General features: G+C 39.4%; 1 protein-coding gene across 6 annotated transcripts in view; it reads right to left on the bottom strand.

The window, feature by feature from the left end:
• The window catches only part of LOC131237736 (uncharacterized), a 67542-nt gene that overhangs the window by 27012 nt on the left and 15169 nt on the right, over positions 1-25361 (bottom strand). For 5 of the 6 annotated variants that reach the window (XR_009167384.1, XR_009167385.1, XM_058235683.1 and 2 more), the window contains 14 exons: positions 23383-23445; positions 9653-10005; positions 9144-9243; positions 8963-9040; positions 8768-8827; positions 8584-8688; positions 3206-3316; positions 2976-3017; positions 2620-2736; positions 2349-2539; positions 1922-2226; positions 1344-1465; positions 1140-1182; positions 968-1059 (listed from right to left, as the gene is read on the bottom strand). Coding sequence is in view for 4 of the 6 variants with exons in the window: in XM_058235683.1 (XP_058091666.1) it covers positions 968-1059; positions 1140-1182; positions 1344-1465; positions 1922-2226; positions 2349-2539; positions 2620-2736; positions 2976-3017; positions 3206-3316; positions 8584-8688; positions 8768-8827; positions 8963-9040; positions 9144-9243; positions 9653-10005; positions 23383-23445 (1782 nt within the window). In the remaining 2 variants the exon portion in view is untranslated. Of the gene's footprint in view, positions 1-967; positions 1060-1139; positions 1183-1343; positions 1466-1921; positions 2227-2348; positions 2540-2619; positions 2737-2975; positions 3018-3205; positions 3317-8583; positions 8689-8767; positions 8828-8962; positions 9041-9143; positions 9244-9652; positions 10006-23382; positions 23529-25361 lie in introns of all 6 variants that reach the window. The other variant, XM_058235685.1, reaches the window with a different exon arrangement.

Raw genomic sequence — 25361 nt, 5'->3', positions numbered from 1 at the left:
TTTTGTTTCCCATTCTTCTTTTAGAGCTAAATTATGTTAGCATTGGCAGACTATTCATCAAAAGATATCAATTTTCGTGAACTTGTGGGAAAAACCATGACCTCAAAAAATTTCAAATCAAATGATTCGCCACATATTAATATATTATAAAAATTATAATTGCTTAATAAACATATCTAACTCTGCAATGACCTACAGTACAGTGTTATCTTGAAAGCAACAAAGAAAATACATCAAAAGGAACTCTCCCACATTCCTTAGTTCTTACATAACATTCAGTGAACTATAGATTTCACTATCACAAGTAGATCACAAAACATGTTAGTGGGAAGTATATAAGATTAGTACCAATAAAAGACGAAGAAGAAGAAAGAAAGAAAAAACGACAAGAAAAGAAAATTAGTAGCAAGTCTTAAACAGGAACAAGACATTGGAAAGTTGGCATAAGATCTTACAGGGATAACTTGCAATAACAGGAAGATCTGAAATTGACCATACAAGGAATCAAGGACAACTTACGATAACAGGAAGATCTGAAACCGATCATGCAGGGATAACATAGTCATACATGCATTCAGTTCAGTTTGTGTTCCTTATTTTAGGCCCCAACGGGCACCCCATCAACAGTTACACACTTTCAAGAGAGTCACATGATGATCGGGCACAGTTTGATTAAGGATGCATCAGTAGCTTCTGCAATACTAGATATACTGAAAGCTACAACTTGAGCTGGAATTGCATGTGTTACTGATCCCCATGATCCACATCCAACTTGACAACCTTGTTTTATTATTCAGCATTACTTTTAATTCTTTTCACGTTCCCTGTTTCTTAGATTCATCACTGTAACAATGTTTGAAGTTCCAGATGTAAATTGAACAGCTAACCACAGGAAACATGTTGAAAACGAGAATAGAAAATCACTGGGGGAGGAGTTTTATCCACTAAACTTGTGCAAGTGAAATACCTTCCTCTTCCTGTCATCAAGGGGCTGTACTTCAATGGCAAGGTATGAATCAACATCATCAGCAGTAACCAGATAGTCAGGTTGCTTCGCTCCTGTTGCCAGAAATATTTTTACGAACTGGATATTCAGGAAAAGTCAGCAATGATAGAAGACTAGAAATAAGATCCATTACCAACTATGTAATTCACAGACCCGTCCTCGAAAAAGCGTACCCACTGGCAGTGCAAAAATAAGGAAGAACTGTCAGTTATAATGGAAAGTGAACCAAAACACTCTCTAATATCAGCGACTTGGAAGCACATCCTAGGTGCTTAAATAACCAAACATTCTAATAAACGAACTCACAAAGAAATGAAAGTGGGAACCCAGCACATACCTCAAAATTACAACTAGTTGTTCCATTAGTAGAATATCCACATGCTTGAAGTTCTTGTCCAGGGAAAGCATCACCAGTGATCTGAAGGCCTTCTATGGCTGGTAAAGGATCATCTTCTGCTGCTGTGGATTGAAGCCTCTTCAATGAGCAACAGACAGCAGATACAGTTTTGCTAAGCCCACGCGCCGCCTCAGACATACATCTGCACTCAGCCACACATGCCAACCTGACACGAGAAGGACATTGGAGTCATGCATTACTCAGACCCCATCACATAGATTACCTGACCCAAGAATAAGGCCAATCCACTCATCAAATGGGCCACGTGTACAATGAACGTTGAATGAAGACTACTGTTTAAGCCATCATTTGTTTTAGTACATGTGTGGCCCACCAGCTGAATTGACTGGCCTGACTTTTGGATCAAGCCATCTACACGGTGGGACCCACGTGATGCAAGGGTCAAATGCATCACAAGTGTGCCAAGTAGGTAGTGGCCACGTGTAAAGATGCGTGTAGGCTTATCAAAGTTCCAGCTTTAAAAAAATGAAAATTGAAGGGTTCAGTTAATCTAATACCTTCAGAAAATGAGGAACTAGGTTCCTCTAGTACTGGAGGCAAATATGGAGAAAACGAGGAATTCGGATCGTCATGTGCAGGTGCCAAATAAGGAGAGCTGCCAGGACCCCAATGGACTGAGGGTTCTCTCCCATTCTGGAGCCCAACTCCATCTGAATCATCCATCTCATTGCTACTCACAAGGTCATTGAAGGATGGATGTTTGTTGAAGTTAGCTTCACCGAAACGTGTGACATCATGAGAATCACCCTGAGTTAGCACATGCCGAGCTGGGCCAGCTGGTCTGTCTTGCACCGCAGGATTGCTGGCAATACAATATAAATGCTCAAAATAATGGCAAAGAAAACAGAAACCATCAACAAAGAAAAATGGCTTCACACTGACTTTTCCCTGAGAGCATTCTCCCCTCAATTTGACAAATCTCACCTGCTTGCAGAAGGAGAAGACCTTCCCAAGTTCTCATGGTCCAGATTTTTAGTAGCAACACCACCAATGTGATGATTATGGTATCCTAATGCTTCCCAATCAGCTTTTGTTGTCTGGGCATTCAAAGGAGACGAAATTGGCGTATATGTGTGGGCATATGTTGGCTGAGGCACGATTTCGAGACTTTTGTTCTGAAAGATGAACACAGAAATTTAAGGAAACTATCTTCCAATAAGGGGGGAAAAAAAAGACAAAAGACACGTGATCATACTGAAGTATTCAGTGCGGCACCAAAGGAATGAGATGGAGACTGGGGTGCAAAACTAGAGTTGTTCATTACATCTGAACGGCATTGGGCTAACTGGTACTGAGACTCCTTTAACTTTGCCTGTAACATTGAATGTAAATACAAGGCCATATTAAAAGTCTGTAAAAGGATGCCAACTATTTGATGTGCAAGATGATAACGACAATGGAACAAAAACAACAATGATAAAGAAAAATGACCCTTAATTCAACTTAGTAAAATAAAAGATGCCACCAGCCATACACAGATAAAAATTAGAAAGTTTATCAGTAACACATAGTGATATAATTTTTTAAGGACTTAAAATCTACATAGTGCACCTCAGTAATGATGAGCTTCTCCTGCAGATGCTTAAATAAAACCTGCAAAAAGGAAGCACAGTAAGAGAGAATACGCACTGGGCATAAATAATCACATACTTCTAACTACAAAGACTTGATCGTTTTTGGGTCAAATTATGTTAACTAATATAAAAGAAAATAAGGAAGACTGCCACCACCTTGAGATTACTTGTATGAAAAGCAGTCTATAGTAATTGCTCCATACAAACCTTAAGATCGCTAACAATGGACTGAGCATCGTGTACAGGTGGCTGCAGACTGTACTCTACCAGAAGAGGCAGTAATGATGATACAAATGTGGATCTTTCTTGCTGTGCAGCCTGAAAAAACCCAACAGAAGATCTCAGGAAGTGTTTCAAACTCTTTGGTAAAACTAATTTAATATAGCTTCAATTAAATATTAACTCGAGGCACCAAAAATTTGCTCCATAGCAAGTACCATATTGAGCAACTTATTTCAAGCATAAGAGCCAAAGTTGTCAGTTTTACTTTTACAAGACAATGAAGATCAAGCAATCCAACTTAAACCAATTCACAAGGGATGCTCATAACTAGGAATTCGATGCAAATGAAATGTCCATTGAACTCGTACAAGTCTAATAAATATTCTAGACAAGTCAATCTAATAAATGCTATGCAGATAGTTTCCACAATAACACAAGTGCGACATCTAAGAAATTTGGAATACTTGATTTGGCTACATGAAAAGAAGCCAACAAAACAACAAAAATGTACCTTTAAAATGCATTTGAAGGTTTAAATATAACTCAAAAGTAATAACATTACTAATGCTACAATGGTTAAGGTCATTGCTTCATTTAGATGGGGTTGGGGATTCAAATCTCCCCTTCCCAACATTATTATTAGGCGAGTGATTCGGTTCGAGTCACATTGAGCCTAAGCCTAGGCCAAGTCAAGCCCAATCCAAGTTTCCCAGAGACTAGGCTCAAAATCACAACGAGTCAAGTTCACTTAGCCAAGTTTCGAGTCGAGTTGGCGAGTTTTAGAACTATGACCTAAACCATCCAAGTCTACTTCCCTTCATCTTATTACCAATTGGTGTTAATCCTAAGTTCCCTCGAATGTATTCATTTTTAATGCTATCCTCAATTGTATGCAAGTGATTCAATTTGAGTTACGCTAAGTCTTGAGTCCAGCCCGAGTCAAGCCCAATCCAAGTTTCCCAAAGACTCGGCTCGAAATCACGCCAAGTCAAGAAGACTTGGCCGAGTTTCGAGTCTAGTCAGCAAGTTTTTGAACTATGGGCCAAACCATCTAAGTCCACTTTCCCTCATCTTATTACCGAATGGTGTTACTTCTAAGTTCTCTCGTATGCTTTCATTTTTAATTCTATCCTTCCTCTTCTAGCCACTCATCCATCTAAACATCCTCATTTCAGCCACACATCCTATTTGCATGTTTTCCTAATTGCCCAACAGTATGCCCCATAAAGCATGGCTGGTATTATAGTTATCCTGATGCAACCAAATGGCCACAAACGCTGATTGATCAAGATTTTAAAAATCCAACCTTCCGAACTGTCTCGATTGATAATCCAGTCTAGATCCGAGGTCTACTACTCAATTTGATGAGATCAACAGTTAGATTACATTATGGGGCTGAGAGGATCAATGGATGGTCATTATATTTCTAAAGAGGTGTTTGGCATCTCTACAAATAAGAGCTTATTAGTTTATTTCTAAAAAATTAAGCTTTTAGACTATTTGGTAGAAGTCTAATAAGAGTGCTTATTTGTTTAGAAAGTACCTAATAAGTTCTGATTATATAAGTTGGGGAGGGGTTACTTTTTGAAACGGAGCATATTTGGCTTAAGCAGGTCGACATTTTGGACTAATTTTTTGACAACTTTGTCCTTAAACTTTCCGAGTAACTCCCATCTTATCCTCCTCTTCTCTTTACATATTCTTTGAGGTAGGCCCACATGATGAATGACCCATATTGAAAGTAGGCCTCACATGATAAATGGTCCACATCAAAGGTGAGCCCGCATAATGCACGATCACATCAAAGTGTGGGCCCACATGATGCACAATCCACATCAAGCAAGCCCTACCTAATGGATGGCCCACATCAAAGGTGGGACCCACATGATGGATGGTGGACATTGAATGTGGGACCACATGATGGAAGGTTGACATTAAAGGTGGGCCCACATGATGAATGACCAATATTGAAGGTTGGGCCCCAAATGATGGACAGTCCTCAGCAAAGGTGGACATCAAAGGTGGGTCCCACGTGATGGACTATCCACATCACGTGGGCCCCACATGATAGATGGTCCACAACAAAGGTGGGACCCACATGATGGATGGTGTACATCAAAGGTGGGCCCCTCATGATGAATAACTCATATTGAACGTGGGGCCCCACATCAAGGTGGGCCCACATAATGAACAGTTCACATCAAAGGTGGGCCCCACATGATAGATGGCCCACATCAAAGTGTGGCCCAACATGACGGAACATGCATGTCAAGTGGGTCCCATTTGATGGGCGGTCCACATCAAAGGTGAGACCCACATGATGGATGATGGTCATTGAAGGTGGGCCCACATGATGGTCGATTGACATTGAAGGTGGGCCCACACAATGAATGGTCCACATCAAGGTGGGCCCACATAATGGAAGGAGTGGGCTTCACATGATGGATGGCCCACATTTAAAGTGTGGCGCCTCATAATGGACGGTCTACATCAAGTGAACCCCACCTAATGGGCGGTCCACATCTAAGGTCTCGCATGATGGATGACCCACATCCAAAGTCGGCCACATAATGGATGATCCACATCGAAGGTGCGCCCGTGGATATCAAAATTGGGGCCCACATGATGGACAATCCATTTCAAAAGTAGAGCCCACACTATTGATGCATCAAATGTATACTCCACGTGATGGGTGATGGGTCGTGGACATTGAGGAGCCCTACATAAAGGATAATTAGCATTGATGGTGGGCCCCACATGATGGATGACCTACATCAAGGTGGGCCCCTAATGATGAATGGTCCACATCCACGACGGGCATTGCATGATGGACGGCCCACTTTGAAGGTTTGGCTCACACAATGGACAGTCTACATCAAAGGTGGGCTCCATATGATGGTTGATCCACATCTAATGTACCACATAATGGATAGCCCAAACGTCTTAAAATATGAAGATTGTAGTCATCCATTCTTTTGTCATTTGAGCGTGGTTCATCTATGGTGAGATCCACCAAAACAACCATTTGGATTGCTCTTATAATAGAGTTGTTGTAATTTTTAAAAATGACGTCAACAACCCCTTATAAAAAAGCTCTTGTTTGAAGGTTTTACCAAACGTGCTTATTTCAAATAAGAGCTTTTTTTTAACTTCAAAAAGTGATTTTACCAAACGAGTTTATTTAAAACAAGAGCTAGAACAAAAGGAGCTTATTGGAGTAGCTCCTATTGAAAAAGCTCTTATTGAATTAGAGTAGACATGCCAAATAAGTCCTAAGATTTATATGTTTTAGTTCATTATCAGAGTTTGATTGAGTATTTAATAATGTTCCCTTCTTGTATTTTCGTCACTTTTTTGTGGGTGACTTTTGGGTATCGTATGATGTCCAAATGATACAAAATTGGTCCATTTTAATAGCCCATTGAGTTAGCTTTCAAACGAGCAAACATCTGCAATTCTAACTACATTTGAGTGAATTATAGCCCATTTATAAGGCCCATAGAGTAGTGATGGGATTCGAGGGCATTTTGTTCCTTTTATGTTATTAGGGCTTCTCTACTTGATTTAAGTCTATATCAAGCTATGTTATGGAGGTGTCATGCATTATTATGATGATTTGAATCACACTTCTTTATTGTTTCTTTACTTTGGAGGATGTTTTTTTCCTTGGAGAACTTTTTTTATTGTTTCTTTATTATGATGATTTGAATCAAACGTCTTTATTTTTTCTTAAATAATCTTGTTTCTATATCTTTGATCCTTCGCATGATTACATCCTCTCTGAGGTTTGCATTATATCCTACAAAATTTCCCTTTCAATTTGATTGGCATGAGACGATCACATACAACTCCAAAGGCACATGTCCACTTTGTCCACCTAGGTTGAATTCTATGAGCAATCCCTCATGAACCACTAGGAATCTCATTTGGAAATTTTCAAATCCTAATCTATTGTTGAACCAGTCGGATCGCTAATCTACAGTCCAACCAACAGATAATTTCCACCAGGTCAAGTGTGTACAACATCAAACCTGTCCAAAAGATTGGCTTCACCATGAGGATCACCTGGAGCAAAAAATAACCTAATCTATCAAGTGGATCACAGTCCTTTTTTTTCCTTTTAATTATATCGAAAACTAGCAATTGTTTTCTGTATTGTAACCCCAACCCAAGCACGCACATAGACACACAAACATGCTCATGTCCAACCAGTTGGTCCACTAACCTACTGCCCAACTGCTTTCATGTGAGCACAACATCCAACATGTCCAAAATGGTTGGTTGCCCCCACCATGATGATCACATTGTGCAAAAATCAGCCTAACCCACCAATCAAGTGAGCCCTACTGGCTATTTTAATTACATCAGTGGTTGCCCATTGTTTTTCTATATCATGACCCACCTAATAAGTGAATCAGGCTGATTTTTGGATTAGTCAGCAAACTACTTGGAGGGTTGGATGTGACAAATACATACACACAGTCACACACAGAATGTCTTAGGTCCAACCAGTCAGAGCATAAGTTACCATCCACCCAACAAATAATTTCCAATCTGTCATCCGAGTGTGACATTCAACCTGTCTAACTTGTTGTCCCCACCATGGGGATTGCCTTGGATCAAAATCAGCCCAATCCACTCATCAGGTGGGCCACAACATAGAAAACAATGTATAGCCATTGACAAAATACAAGTGTTGTCCACATAATGATCAAGTTGATTTTCACAAGATGGTCCTCATGGTGAGGCAAACCTATTGGACAGATTTGATGCCACAAGCACTTGACAGTTTTTAACATATCCTCTATGTGGATGGGTAACTTATGGTCCAACCAGTTACCGATTGGACTTGACATGCGTGCACTGTTGCATGCATGAGGAAACAACACACACTGTTGCACACACATGACAGGTTGGAAGATATCTACTAGGTGGAGGCTAAGTTAAGATCCAACCAGTTGGATGGGAACTTATGGTCTAACCAACTGGTTGGACTTGAGACCTCACACACGCACGCATCTGTCTGTGCATGCATCCATGTGTGTCTGTGCATGCACACACGCGTCTATGTGTGCATGTAGGTGTGGGTGTGCTTGCATGTGTGTATGCATGTGATCCTGCATGAGTGCATGGACCTGTGGTTGGGTGTGTGTGCATGTTTGTGTGTGCGCATATATATAACAAGTTAAAAACATAAAATTAAATAAGAGGAAGAGTTATCTTGAAAGATTTGGCATCAACTTCAACAAGATTATAATCATGAGTAAGAATGGGAGATTGGAGACAAGATAATTTTTATAAAAGAAACAGTTGCATATAAAGGGCGAAAAGAGCCCAATATAATGATCAGAAAGAAATAGTACTTGCAATGCATATGTAAGACGTATGTTTTCCTCGATTATCTCTTGTCGATATGAGAGAGCTTTTGATGTGGCCTCAACAAGGTCTTGCTGCTGCTGATCAAATACCTAATTGCAAGCATTCAATTCAACAATCTCATTAATTAGCCAAGAAAGATAAAAGGCACAGAATAGAAATTTCACTTACCATGCGCATATGAGCAATGCGTTTTTCCAAAATGTATTTCTCGTTGCGTATTTGTGCTTCCTATTAGTAATCAGAATGCAGGCATTCAATTAATGTCTAATTATAAATAAATAAATAAATAAAGAGAGCAGCAGATCAAGGAAATGATGCATATCCATTCAGGCAGAAAATCAAGTTCAGATATGATTTCCCTGCCTTCATAGAATAGTCAGCAAGATGTTTCCGAAGCAGCACAATCTCCTCTTCATGTTCTCTGACTTTAAGTACAAGATCCTGCATTAAAGGAAGCATTTGGTACAACACACAGCAAGCAATTGAATAGAAGCGCATCACCATTCCTGTTAGTACCTATACCAAAAACACGGTAAGAAAATACCTGCTTCAAAATATTGCTTGAATTATTTACTTCAGACGCTTGCATCAGCCCATGACCTGATGAGCCAAACTTAGGATCATATTCTCCTTCCTTCTGGTACCTATACCAACAACATCAGAAGTTAATAACGGCTTCCTCATGTTAGATAGTCACGGAATGTCTTATCAACAATTTAAATATATCACTTCCAGACTCTAGTTGAATAACTATGAAAAAACAACTCAAAGTTGATGTCTAGCCAAGTTGGGTCAACTTGAAGACTTGGTCCGATTGACTTGAAGACTCGACTAGGCATTTAAACAGTATTTTAAACATTATATATAATCCATGAATTAACATATGAACATAGCAAAAGTAGAAAGATAGTTATGCAAAAGTAATACTGTAGTTCCAATATAATGTAATAAACCTTTTATTTTCCCATTTAAATTGGATAAACTAAACTGGTTCTACTGGAAACTCAACCAAGTTGAATTGCCTCAGCAGAGTGAAAGAACCATGTAAAATACCTGCTCGGAGAAAAGGATCTTGAAGATGGTGAGAACTGAGAGAGCCCAGCATTATCAACACCTGCCTGTCCACCAGGAAGTCCCTTCACAGTTCCATTTACCTTGCTGCTCTCAGAGTAGTGCTGGCTTTCCACATGATTTTGTAAAACCAGATCCTCGATTTTTGGCAGTATGTTTTGGTGGATAACTAGTGTACCTCCAGGATCCAGAGAGGAATTGTGGTCCACCCATCTGACCCTTTCTTCTTCATTCCCTACAGCAGAAACTGGTGGTTGTGCTTTGTAATGCCCCAGGATATGTTCATCCCTTGAACCATCTGCAGGTGATCTTAGGCCTGACAAAGCATCTGACTTCTGCCAGAAAATAAATAGCAAAACACTTCAAATGTGACCACAATAAAACATCTCATGCACAACAAAGAATCAATGTTGCAAGGCTGTCAAACAGGTGCCCAGACCTGTGGGTACCCAAGGGATGTGAGCCATTTCAACAGGCCTGGGTCCATTGCCATAAACCCATTTGGAAACCAGGTCTGATTGGATCGGTTATCGGGTACCCGACAGGTACTCAATAGTAACTGATCAATAATACAATATTAAAAGCATTGATAATATTTGTGGGTGTAGAGTTCAGATGTATCAGGAATTAATGGTTTTAGCCTTTTTATGAGGAGACATATTAGGAACTAATGGGTGGAACCTTTTTACAAGTAGATGTATTATAAGTGCTTGAATTAGGAGAGGATTTTGCTAAGCTCACTAACATGATTAATGGCAGAAGCCATGTTGAATTGGGAAAGGATTTTGCTAAGCCCACACACGTGAATCCCAATCACACACATCCAAGCACACATACTAATAGAACATGTGTTTGATATCCAAACTTTCCATCTAGATGGATATTCTCCTGCCTTGAAAGATCAGACCATTTCACCTCTCAAATGGACCACAATGTACAAAACAAATAGACAGTTCAAACAAACACTTCTAGCCATTGTTTTGTACATTGTACTAAACTGCGGATTGAAACAGCCTGAATTTGAAGCCAAATATCTAAATAATGTGGCCACCTGTTGGAAAGTTTGTATCTTGCACATGTTTTACATATTGTACCATGTGATTGTGTGCATACTGCCAGGGTAACACATGCGTGTATACTGAGCAAACCTTAAGGAGAGGAGTGCCAGCTGTTTACAAGGTGAAAGGTATGTGAGTTAGATGCAACTTGAAAATGTCGACTCATTTTTGGGGCCAACTGACCGAGGTTGTGATGCAAGCCAACTGACCGAGTTTGTGATGCAAGACCGATGCATGAACCAATTAACTTGTGAGATAAGTAGCCGAATTAAGATATTTAACCAAAAAAAAAAAAAAACAAATATCGCTATAATCATCATAAATATCATGAAAATCAAACGAGCATCATGCATAATCCTAGCCTAAGCTACCAACATCATAACACAAGATCATTAAATAAAAAGAAACTATGATCTAATGGATATAGGGACATCCAATTAGCATGGGGTATAGTCTATTTCAAAATAGGAAACCTAATACAACCTAGGGTGAAAATTAGGATTTGGGTAATTTGGGAAAGTAGAAAAATTATGAATTTTATGTTTAGGGTTGGGGTTTCGAGGATAGAAGAAATGGGTTTTGATATAATAATGGTGGGAAACCAAAAGGGGCAGGTGGGATTCATACGTGTGGCCGTACGATCACACGTGTAGCGTGGGATAATAGGTTTAGGTTGGTTAGGATTTGGATTGTGAATGGGTATGGGAAAGTTGGGTTTGGGAGAAGAAAAAGATCTGGGATGGGAAGAATGAATAACCTGAAGAAAATACTTGGATAGGAAAGAAAAGAGAAGATGGTGTTGGGATAGATGGTAACATCGCACCTCTGTTGATGAAGATTAGCCTCGCACCAATCTTCCTTCCAAATAGTGTAGAAGTACCTTCAAATCACAGGAAGATGGAAGAAGAAAGCACGAGCTTCTCTTTTTTTTAATCACAAAATCCAATGGGAGAGAGGTCACACGCCCCTCCTCTTTTTATAAATTCAAGAAGTTTCAAAATTTACAATAATCCCCGTCTTGTGAATCTTAACGAAAATATCCCTAGTCTGATTAAAATCAACCAAAACACTCATAATGTATCCAAATATAAAATAATAAAACACTGAATCATAAAAGATGATAAAGTCTAAAATTGATGTGGACGATCAACGATCAAAGGTCCAATCATATAATCTATGCGATCCAATGGCCTGATCGTCGCGTCCCTCCGATCTAACGGTCTGGATCACTCCATAAAGCAGCCCATGTGCATCTTCCCAGTGTGGAGTCTTCTAGATACTCGCACATGCACATGAGGTCTTCAGCACGATCATGGGTACTCGCCTAGCCACAGGGAAATCGGTGCCGCCCGCCTCCTCCTCTGATACATACTTAAGGGTGTACCATGTATGTGACGTGATGTCCTCATCAAGTTGACACCATGAGTCGTATTCCTAGAGGATGACTCAGGCCGACTCAGATGACTTGGGTGAGGCATGGATGATGCAGCTGAGTCTGGCCAATTCGATCCGACCCAACTGGTCATAGACCCTCTCTCTCTCCCCCTTACTAGTAGAACTCTCCCCACTTCGGGAACCCTCTCTCCCACCTTACTGCTAGAACACCCCTTGCGTTAGGAATAGTCTCCACATATGGAGAATCATTCACAGGGTTGACAAGATACAACGGCCACGTACCACAGTATGTACAATGGCTGGATTTCGCCCCGAATAGTATTTTAAATGATGATCTAAACTGTTCATGTTCTGGATTCTATGCTACCCAAACCATGGTAAGAAGCATATGTTGAATGGATGATTGTGCAAGAAGATGAATATTTAACAGCCCACATTCAAATCCGAGACTCAAAGGTTAGGATCATCAATGAAGCTTGACTATAAGAATATAGCTTCTTTATGATGTTATTGGTAACATGAATGGTTCATATCATTCCAAGGGTGCAACCTGGGGGTTGAAACCAGCCACCGTACCCTAGCAAGAGCCTCATCTACAACACCAGTTTAAGCAGCACCTAAAACACCAAGCTTATGGGGCTCACCATGTTGTATATGTGAAATCCACTATGTCCATCAAGTGAAAACTATTATCCTCATTATATGTATATGATAAAAAAAATTTAAAAAAAATAAAAATAAAAATAAAAATTCAGCCTGATGAGAAAATTGGTTGGGCCACACCAACAGGAACAATGTGAAATCATGCCTAAAACCCTTTTACAGCTCATTTAGGAGCTTGTATTTGGAATGCATTGGAATCCAAATCACAATTACACTGGAATCAAGGTGATTCTAAATCCTCAATTGTGTTTGGCAACTTGAAACTAATTGGAACACACTAGAATCCAATAATTGTGTTTGGATGTCTGTAATTGGAATGCATTGGAATTCTTTACTATAGTCGGAAGAACCTGAATTTAATTAACTAAATCAACTTTAATATCCCAAATTAGTGTGCATATGTGATATTTAACACAATGATTGCTATAAACCCATTGAAATATTTTGGCCAAAAATGATGAAATTTTGAGCCTCGGGTGGGCCACAAGCGTAAGGATCACAACCAAGCGACTCACCAACATTTTTTAACCGTCCATTTAGATGGCCAAGGTTTGTGCAATTCTGATTATTCTCCTTATGTGATTTTAGTGTTGCAACCAATAATTGGATTGTTTTGGGGTATCATCAGTGTGCCATGTGTATAGAAAATAGTAGCCTAGTGACGCCTTTGTTAAACTTGTGACTCTCTTGCCTTTAAAAGGGGGGATAAAATAGCATTTAACCCCAATTATACCTAAATCATAGCAAAAATGTGAGATTTCATAACACACCAAAATTGTGCATTTCAAATAACTTCAATTCCATTTACCTCCAAATATCTCGGCACTAACCACAAAAAAAAAAAAAACCATGTGGAATCCATTTACCCTAAATACATCCAAAACAGGGCTACCAAATGACTTGTTATGATCATGCGGTGTGGCCCACCTAGCATTTGGATTATGCTGATTTTTATATGTTACCTTCATACCTGTGAGTCACACCTAATGATCAAGTTTGATGAAAATACACACCCCATGGGGGTCCCACATACAAGACTATGGTTGACATGACATCCCATTGCTCCTTCTGGTGTGCCCAACTAAGTTTTTTATCCGGCTGATATTTTGCCCTATGCCGCAACATTAATGACCACACCAGATGGATGGAGAGGGTATCACATAGCAATGTGGACCCACTGAGTGAGGATGTTTTATGCCGTGCGTAAAACAGTTTGTAGAGGATTCTGGTCCAAGGATTTTGTTGGTGCAAGGATTCCAATCTTGCGTTTGTCAATGCTTTCTAGTTATTAGATGCAACTAGCAATAGCATACGTAGTTATGTAGCATCTTAAATTTTTATGCATGCAATCCAATCCATCCAAAATGTTGGTCTCATCATTAACGGCAGATATCTTTTTCATAAAAATTGAAACAATCAGAACCCTAAATTAAGATATACAGGGCAAGTCAGCCCAACTCGTCTGGGCCAACTCGACTTAGGATTGAATGAATCGATGCATCTTTTAACCATGCAACAAAAAAAAAAAAAAAAACTGTAGGACCCACCTTGACATGAGTGTGTGACATCCAGTGTTTATGACAGGACTTGAGGCCAAAAATCAGGCTGATCCATATCTCAAGTGGGTCACATCACATGAAAAAGTGTGGACAGGGACACCCACCATTGAACCTTCATGGGGCCTGCCATGATGTTTATATGCCATACAACCCATTCATAAGGTGAGTCCCACCACGATGAAGGGAGATACCAAATATCAGCGTCATCCAATGGTGAGCCCCAAGAATAGTTTGACGGTAGGCATCCCCATTCCTACTCCTCCCTATCGTGTGGATCGACCTGATCTTTTGGCTGACATGCTAACATAAGCTGGCACAATGATAGACGAACTGGATTTTACAAACACATTAAGGTGGAGACCATTAAGCTTTTTGTTGCAAGGTTACCTACAATGATTGTAGGAAATTGGATTTCATAAACACATTAAAGTGGCCACCATAGAGCTTTTTGTTGCATGGTTACCAACAACAACGATTGTAGGAAATTTGCGCCAGAGAGTTTCATAAGAATCATTCCATGCATTGGCTGAGTATCAACCCATGCACCTATTAATCTCCCTGTGATACACATGGGAGCATGATTTCAAAACAACCAAGGACGTTAGTTAGACCCAATGGAAACCCAAGACTGACCAGACTAGGACCAAAAAGCACAACAAAAGAAACTACATCTCACTCAATAGGCTGAGATCATACAAACAAAACAGCATTTATCTCCTATCAGATATGAGGAGAGACTCCTTAACTAGGCCCACTTTAGCAAGTCATTCCGCCTCCAAATTCACTCCTGAAGCACATGAGAGAAAGACAACTCCATCGATAGGCATAAGTCCACCTCCTCAATCAAATTGGTCATCCTCAACTTGCAATGACTAGACGCGGCCCACTTGATAGCGTTTATCAAATCTACCTCAATTATCATCAAAGAAACGCATCCTTTGGCAAGGAGCTGCGGGCTGTAACTTCTGCAAAATGAGAATATTGCACTCACAGCAGCCCGGAGAATTCAATCACCAGGAAACGATGATCATTACAAATGATATCTTCAATCCCAGAAGGGTCAGGATTCCCCTGAAAGCACCTATCAAAATTCAGTTTACAGATCCAGCAAGGAGACTTCTCCATCTCTCTTCCACCTTCACTTCCAGCCAAACAATAAAATGTCTTCCCAATCGGTCCAAAACATATTCTTCGAATGTGTTCCATTCTTCTATCAGCCTTTTCCCTTACCACCATACCAAATATCTTCCCAGCGACTGAATTTGCTGATCTAGATTTCTCCACAATGATCCTGCAATTCCTTTGTAGCCACGGACACCAAAGAGTAGCTTAAACAGCCATAGACCAGAGGAACTGATAAATTGGCTCCACCAAAACTTGAATAGTGCTGTGACTGATCCTGTATCACCCACTCAATAGTGAATTTGCAAACCACATCGACTGAGAAAAAGATCAATGCAGCAGTAGGTGATGCACCAATTCCTCTGAGATACAAAACATGACACATATGTTGGGCAACCAGATACCCCAACTATTCAGATGGTCAAGCAACAATCTTTTATCTAAACAAGCAGTCCAGGTTTGGGCAGCAGGATTTTATTCTGGGAAGATCAGTGGTGTTGTGAGCTTCCACTGTGCAGGAAATTTGAGAGGAGGTATGCTATGGCAGTTAATAGGAGGCCAGCAGTAAACAATTTGTATCAGCGATTTGGTAGTAGATGTACAGGGGCCAACATCTAGGCAAAATCTCAGAAAAAGGAGATTACAATGTTGTCTCAGTTGTTGGCAACACTTGAGGAGGTTTATATTCATCAATCTGGTGTCAACAGACTGCTATGGGAGCTTGACACTGATGGGTGTTTTTCAGCCTGCCACTCTAATGGAGCATTCATGAGCGTGATTTGTTGTGGTCCCTTTGAGAAGGAATGCAAATGCCCTATTCTTAACATTAGCATGCTTTCACACTCAAGAGTACCTTCCCCAATAATCAACATCATGCTCTCTAAAAAACCTATAAACCAAGCTTCAATTGTAAGGAATAAAAAGTTCAATCAATAAAAAAGATGCTCCAAGGTAGGATGGCCAACTTCATCCGACCACAAGCATACATCTTTTGATTATAATGGAAGTCCCATCTTGTGCAGCATTTGGGGAACATATCATGCTAGAGTCCAAGGCAGGTGCCATTTAGCAGAAAACAGTGTAACAGAAGCCCTCACTCAACAGAAATCTATCATTTCTCAAACCACTTGTGTGCTCCTTGACACTTTGAACAAGGTTTTAAATAGGGAAAATTACAGTAACAAACTTATATCTATCATATAATTATGGTTATCCACTTATTAATCAATTAAACAAACTCATGCCCTAAAAATTTTATAACACATTCTTTTATACACTCGGTCAAAGAGTCCACAATGAATTTCATTTAAATGACCAAAATGCCCTTTTCTAAACCTAGTTTATTGTTTTGTTTACAGGACCAAAATCATCTAGCATGGTGTATGTGTGAAATCCACTATACCCATCAGATGATAACTGATAACCCTTATGTTCACCATACAAACACAATACCAGCCCAACAAGAAAACTAAGGTTGGTAACACCAACAAGAACTATTTAAAATTGGCACTAAACAATTTACGCATTGTGGCCTGCCTAAGTTTTGAACCAGACTGGTTTTTGTACAGACCTCATCTTTGTGAGTCACACCTAATGAATGGATTTGGTGAAATATAGACACCATGGTGGCCCCACACAAACCTATAGTTGGCATCCCATCCCCATTGTTCCCTGTGGTATTACCCACCTAAGTCGTGAGTACAACTGATTTTTTGCCCCAGGGCATTGTTAAACAACCATTCACTCCAAAAGCTCAAGCTGTTAGAGTGTGGTGTATCAATGTATATCAAGGGACTTTATCACTTCAACACCCCCCCGCATGTGTGAGGTGGGAACTCCGCACGGGAACATATTGACGAAGGTGGAGGGACACTCAACCCATAAATAGGCCGGGCTTAATTTCCCGGTCCCTGGGCCGGACCTAATTTTCCTGACCCCCCGTGGGAGAATAATATATTAGCAAGGCATATTTGCTGCTCTCGAGATTCAAACATAGGATCTTCCTCTCTGATACCATGTTAAACAACCATTCACTCCACAAGCTCAAGCTGTTAGAGTGTGGTGTATCAATGTATATCAAGGGACTTTATCACTTCAACAGGCATAGCATCAAGGAGCACACCTGATTAACGGAGTGGAATTCACATATATAATGGGTTATGAAGAGCTTAGGGCCTGTCTGTTGTTGCTTTCAGCAATTGATTATCAAGAAACAGTTCTCTGGAATTGTTTCTTGAAAATTGCTTATGTGAAAAATTGCATGTTTGGTAAACATGCATAAGAAAAACGATTTCCCCAAGAAGGTTTCAATGGTAAGCATTACATCTCATTGTTTCCTGTGGAGTGGACAACTTAAGTGTTGGATCTACCAAATGTTTGGAGTCATACCCTGACATGATATGGTGAAACGTATGGATAGAGTAGATGTTGCATGGTCATTGCAGTGGCCCCAATGTGCTGCATGCGGGGGTTATCTGAAAGTCTTGTCTGGCCAGCTTCTCCAGAGATGAGATTTGTTAAGCCCATGCATGCATGCAATACAACTCATGTACACGCCACGCTTTTTGTCATAATGGCACATGGGTCCAAGATCCAATCCATCCATCAGAAAGGCACCACTATGTTGATGCCCTAGCCCAAGAATTGGGTCGATCCACTAGTTAGGTGGGCCACAATTTGCAAAACAAATGTACGGCTCTAAAACACTTGGCTGAAGTTTCCAAACCCGTCCACCTGTTCCAAATATTGGGGCCCACCTTCCTAGTGGACCAGATTAATTTTAGGGAAAACATGGTCGGACCATACAGTGGATGGATTTGATCTTGGACCAACATGCCATAATGGCACGCATGGAGTCGTATGGCTCTATGCTCATGTGCAATTAACAAACCTTCCAACAAGAGATAGATCTTCACTTTTATGAGTGTTTTTCGTAAGTTCGTAGAAGCAGAAACAACTGTAGGAACCAGGAGGCTAGGCGCTACCAAAAAAAGGCACAATTTTGGAATTTTCTTTTTCTTTAAATTGATTAAATAAGTTGTTAACTAAACACATTTAAAGCATAAGAAAGTGATTTCAGAATCAAAATCACAACAAAAAAAAAAAAAACTTCTTTTACAAAACCAAAGAGGCCCTTGGGAATTTATGCTGCCTAAAATAGGTATTGTTCCTACCAAACAATACATAATGGAGATATGCTCAGACAAATTTCTTCCACAATCCTATTCTTAAAGGGTAGCATAGTATTAAAATATGCTAAAGACATAAAGTCCGTTACGTAAAGGAAAAGGTGACCCCTGTAACACAGTACGGGAGTGAATCAGTCCGTCATGAAAAAAAATTGTGTTGTATAGCCCCGCACAATGTTGTCGAATCGCATATGCGATCATGTGTGATTGCATATGCCTATGCGCTCGCACAATCGCATATTCGACTGCATTTTTTAATTTGTTTTTTGAAATATATATATATATATATATCATAGGGAAATTTTCAAAAAAAATGTAAAAAAATGTAAGAAACTAAGGAGAACTTTTCTAAGTTAATAGATAACTAATTTTACATATTTAAAATACATTTGAGAGAGATAAAATCAATTAAACAATGAATTAAACATCAAGTCATCCACATTTAACAATATAGTTAACAAGAAGTAACAACAAAATCAACAAGCTATTTATTTATTATTGTAGAAAATCGACAAGCAATCTTCCTTGAAACTTGAAAGTGCTTGAATCTTGATTTTCCAACTTCCAAGAGAGGGAATGTAGGAGAGAGAGATTAAGGTCACTTATAAGTAGGAAATACAAGAGAGAGAGAGAGAGAGAGAGAGAGAGAGAGAGATTAGGACCACTTGTAATTAAGAAATGTAAGAGAAAATTAGAGTAAGAGAGTTTTGGAGTGAGAATATTGCAAATGGAGGAGATTTGGAAGCCTTTTTATAGGCAAAATGTTGTTTTTTTTGCAAAAAAAATAAAAAATTCAATGTGCCATGGCCAATATGCGATTGCATATGCTGTATGCAATCGCATACATCGCATATTTTCACATATGCCACATATGCGATCGCATATGCAATTTGCATATGGATATGTGCATATGCGATCGCATATGCGCATATGTGGTCACACATGACGACACTGGCCCCACATAGGCATTGTTAGGGGGGCCGATAACAACATGTCGTTATAGACCAACATAATCATAAAGGGCCCATTTAGAATTATTTTGATGATCAAATACAAATTTGAGTGCGATTCAATGAATTCAAGTGGAGTGGACCATATTGCCAAATATCAAAAGGGATTAAACTATTACTTTTTTCTCCATTTTTCTATCTTCGTTTTATTGTACTTGTAAACAATAGACTCTAATCCGCCAAATCATGCCTGACTTGTCTTCAGAACCAAAATAATGCTTACATAACAAACCTATAATTGTGTCATCAACGCATCAATACTCATACGTAGACTTGTAATCTTTATTAAATATTAATATTAACTATTTAGAAGCCTAAAAATATGTGAGTTTTACCGTTTTAGAGTCCATCTCAGGTTAATAGTATGAGGTAGCCCGAGACAGCATTCTTAACAAAGAATAGCCCATTACACCATCAAATACAAGTTTGAAACCAGAAAAAAACACATTTCGAATTCTCACATTTTTATGAATTTTTCCAATATCTTTTATATGTTTTTCCTCTAAAAAAGAATTTGACCGTTTACATGGCCGTAATGGCCATTACGGAGGTCGTAATAGCTGTTATGACCCGTATTGTAGCGGTCACACTTCCAGCTGCTACGCCAACAGTTACCGTCACCGAATGCCTTGAAGGGAAGGTATTTGATGCTCTGGTAGCTTATGATACTTGAACATGCAAGCTTAAAAAATGTGTGACTCTATAACCTCGAATTAAACCGACTATATTGTACTCATTGTCGCTAACTCACAATCCCAAAATAAGAATGGTTGAACAATCCTACACTCTGATTCATGGACAATTGTTTATTGTAATAGGACCATTGGATACTTTTTATTCTCAGCTGTCCGATAAATATCCACCAATCAGATGGTCAGATAATCAAATAATCTTAACTTTGGTTCATGATACATCTCAACCAGACCCATCATTTAAACAGCCTACCTTCAATCTCTTGTAAGTGACGTATGCAATTTTGCTGTGATTTTTAAGTACCTGTGTATCATCCATCACTCTTTCCTAGAGTATAAAACTTGCTTATCACATCCCACGAAGAGGAATTACGTCATCCTTGACCAAGGATGTGCATAGTATAGTCAAGGCTTTCAATTTGTACAACTGGAACCCTCTGTTGGACCCCCACCATGAATGGACCATCCTAGCCATTCAATTTTGCTCCTCTGCATGGACGGATAGGAAGAGAGGTACAATAAAAGTCTGCACTTAACTAAAAACTGTCCTCTAAATGCACATATGCCATTGTTGAAGAATGTGTTCAAGATCCCATCAGGTGATCCACACTATTTAGATCTTTTGGCAAAAACATAAGCTATTTCATTCCTCAAGTGGGCCCCGGTATAATAGAGATTGTAGCCTTCCGTTTTTTCTCCCTGTTCATTGTGGTCCACCTAACAAGTAAAACGGCTTCATTTTATGCCAGAGGATCCAAGTAGTACGGCCTACATAGAAAGCTTGGATATCTCACGTGTATGCAACATTAGCCCCCGTACTTGAGTGTGGATGGGCAGAGCTCTAAACACATGTGGGCTAAGCACTCTTCTTAAAAGAGTTGCTTAAAATTCACCTCTAAATAAAATAGAGTTATTATTTCTTCAACAAGGAGAAGGATTTTTTCGAGGAATTATGAATAAATTTTATTGCAAAAAAGCATTGATAAAGCCAAGCCAAAGAATACAACAAAAGAAGGTTACACTTCCAAAATGCAACAGACTACATTCAGATCTACAAGAAGACACCCAGTAGCCCATTCTGCTACATCCCTTTTCTCCCTCCTAAGAAGCTGAAGAGGAGATCTACTCTTGCTATCAAAACACCGGCCATTGCACTTGAGCCATATATTCCACATAGCAGACATGAGAAGCAGCCTCCACACAGAAGACCTTTCTTTGGAGAGCTGAACATCGTTCCAGGCCCACAAAAATTGCTGAACTGATTGGGGGCATGGACCATCTGATCTCAAAAGGACTGAAAATATGGTGCCAGATCTGGCTTGCAAAAGGGCAATGGATAAGAAGATAATCTACAGACTCCGCGTGTCCCATACATAGGAGACAAATGTTTGGGAGAATCATGCCCCTCTTTTGAAGGTTGTCTAACGTTAAGATCCATTTTCTACCCACCAGCAAGATGAAAGAAGAGACTTTGGAGGAAGCTCCGAAGGACCAAAAATGAAGAGGGGAGGATTCGGGAGAAGATCGAGGAGGCTGGATAATATTGTAGAAAGATCTAACCGAGAAAGACCCTGAAGCAGACTCTAGCCAAACCAAAGATTCGGAGGAGCCTGGAGAAGCGCTCAGGTGCTGGAGATGCTGTAGAAGGCTTGCGTATTGTTCACATTCTATGTCCGACAGCCCTCTTCTGCATGGAGGACACCATGCACCTCTGCCTTCAGGGGGAAAGCACTGTTCTACTGTGATATTTGGATGAGAAGATAGCGCTGCCAGAGACGGGAAATCCTCCTGCAGGGGCCTCAATCCGCACCACGTATCCTCTCAAAGCCTGATTCGGTCTCCCTTTCCTAAAGAGTAGGCTGAAGAGGCTATAACTGATGGGGACACTGCAAGAATGGCTTTCCACATCGCTGAGGTTCAATATAACGAAGACTTCTTTGTTTCCCAGCCTCTTTCTTCCAACCCATATCTGTGAGCTAAGAAGTCTCTCCAAAACTAACTTCTTCGACCCCAAATCTGCACTGCCACTTGCCAAGCAACGCTGCGTTCATAGACTCAAGAAGAGGTTGTAGGTGGATAACAAGAGGGTATTTTGGTCTTTCAATGATGTCTCTTCATTGACTCTTTGACCAATTCTTAGGATATAAGTGTAATTGGGTTATTAATAGGTGGATAACTGTAATTATACCTCAAGGAAAGGTGTTTGACTGTACTTTTCCTTTTTAAAGCCCGTATCAGCTTTTCTACCAAAAAAATTATCGGGAAAATAGGAAAAATGTAAAACGCCATAATCGAACTTTTTTTAACATGTATTCAATGGTGCATCAAACTATTATTTTTCGTTCTTTTTTTTTTTTTTTGAAAGATGACTATTCTTTGATAAATTACGTCAGCCTAACATGCTGAAAGTCAACCAAATAGACCCTAATCAAACACAAATAAAGCGTTATTTGGTGGATTATGGCCCATAACATTGAAATACAACAAAAAGATGGAAACGGGTAGGGGATAAAAAAATTTAAATAAAAAAAAAAAGGTGATGCTTTACCCCTTTTCTGATTTTCCCAAATGGTCCATTCCACTTCAATTTGTCGAATCCCACCCAAAACCTTTTTTTATCCCCAAAATGGGCCTAGATCTACTCTAGAATCAGTTTCTAGGCCTCTCCTCTAGGGTTGAAATGAAGAAAAGAGCGTTTGTGTGCCTTTAAAGGTCATCTCAGCTATCAGACCCAGTACAACCCATGTATGGCCCTTTTTTCTGGTTGGCCGATTCACTACCGTATCGCATAACGGAGGACCCAATACGGTTACAATACAACCAATACAGCCATGCCATAATGATTTTCTAAAACATGATGTAAAAGCAACTGAAGCATGATGAAATATCAGTGGGATTCAAATAAGAAAGGGCTTATCCAGCATGCCAATGGATTTCAAATAACAAGGAATTTCTAAGCAAATTAGAAGAAAAGACGAATTTAAAAAACATACTTAGAAGGAATAATGCATAGAAGAGAACTTACATATTTTTCCAGCTCTTGTGTTTTTCTCAGAAGTTCAATCCTCAAGTGGTTATTCTTGTCCATCTGGAAATGAGTGACAGTTTACCAGATAATATTCAGATGCCCTTCATGAACCGTAAGAAGTTAAATCTCGTAGGCCAAAAAAGCTTTTCCATGTCAGACAACAAACAATTTGGAATAAAAATGGCATCCCAATGCCCCCAGTGAACTTTAAAACATTAGAAAACTAAAACGAGGATGCATAGTAAATTAATGGTCATGTGTTCTAGGTCGCAGGCAGATACAATAAACCAAAATTTTGCCAAGTCAATATGTAACCAATATATTTAGCAAATCCAGCCAGCAAAATTGTGTTCTAAGGGTATAGAGACATGTATGCCACACAATGCATGAGCAGCTGATACAGTTTGAGAGAGATCAAAATATAGATTCACGATTCAAGGGATCAAGAATAAGAACAGCTGACTAAAATGTTTTGATTCTGAAACCTAAGGTGCAGTGACCTAATCAATCCACACAGGCAGATAAAATCTTTCAACTTAGGTTTCTTTTTGGCAAAAGACTTTTCCTTCTTTCAATCCACAGGTTTTTCTCATTCCCATAACAAAAAACAAAGAAAAATGCATTTCATAAGCATTACATTGTTCAATTAACAAGTGCTTTTCAATCAAAAACATCTTCAACACACAAAAACTAAAAAACAAACAAGACTGATAAAAATCAGCATTTGTTTCCTCATTGAGCTAACACCTCCCCTGACAAGCTATCAAGGAAAAAAAATAGTCTAAATAGGGGAATCAACATATACTACTAATCGTTTCGCCTCAGCTTGCAGGGACATGGAGCAAGATCATTTTGGAGCAGCAAAGAGTGCTAGGGGAGCATGAGGAGCAATAATTCATTCCCTGCAACCTCGTGTACACATCACTGCCAAATAGGCAGACAACAAGTTGGGGAGGAAAATGGATTTCCACAGCAGAAATCCAATTTACCGGATATAAACATCCCGAATGAATAAAGAGTTTTTTAGTGTGAAATGATTTCCAGTGGAAATCCATTGCACATAAACATCCTGAATGAACTGTGAGTTACGGTGGGAAATTAATTTGCGTAACGGAAATCTGATCCCCTCCCAAAGGAGCATATTCACGTATTTCCAAAAACAAATATATATGTTATATAAATGAATATCCAAATTTTCCCAAAAAAAAAAAAAAATTTAATTCCAAGAATTCCAAAACTTTCAACATTCCTAACTTCTAAATATTTTCAAAATATAAATTTCCAAAAGAAAATATTTTCAAAATCCTCAGTGGTGCTGCCAAAAAAGAGCCTTCAAAGTTTCTTAAAATCCCTAGTGGAATTTTATCCCAAAAAAAAAAAAAAAAAATCCCTAGTGGTGTCCTCTTTCAAAAAGAAAAAAGAATTTCCAAATTTCTAAAATCGTTCCCAGTGAAGCACCCAAATATTTCAAAAAAACACCTCAAAATTCTCCCAAAAAACCAAATCTCTTCACACCGCACTCATCGTCCAAGGAACAAAGGAGTCTTTCATAAGTCCTCAGTGGCTGGGTGGCTGATGGTGCGAAACCAAACCTAAATTTGCTCTTCCCGAATTGGCCTTTCTGAATCTTCAAGCAAGTCGATTCAGTAAGCTGGAATAAGAAGTGTTAGCTTAATTGCAACACATCGATATCTTTTTTTCAAAAGGTAACACTACCAAGGATTGAACCCCGGATCATTGACATACACTACACTATCTCTACCGGCTCATCTAACAAGCAGGAGACAACTAATGCATCAATATCTGGAAAGTTTGTTTTCTATTTCACATATCCCCAATAGATGATTCATCCCAGCAAGTGTTGAAAATCGAAAGTCTTAACAGTGAATGACAACTAACACATCAATTAATCATCGATCAATCATTTCAATCTACAGCGGAGGTCTAGACCTTTACAATGTATGCACCGCTTGGGC

Source organism: Magnolia sinica, chromosome 2, assembly GCF_029962835.1.
Source record: "Magnolia sinica isolate HGM2019 chromosome 2, MsV1, whole genome shotgun sequence".
Taxonomy (NCBI): Eukaryota; Viridiplantae; Streptophyta; class Magnoliopsida; order Magnoliales; family Magnoliaceae; genus Magnolia; species Magnolia sinica.
Note: the sequence above shows the minus strand (reverse complement) of the source record. Positions and strands in the feature narration are given on the sequence as shown.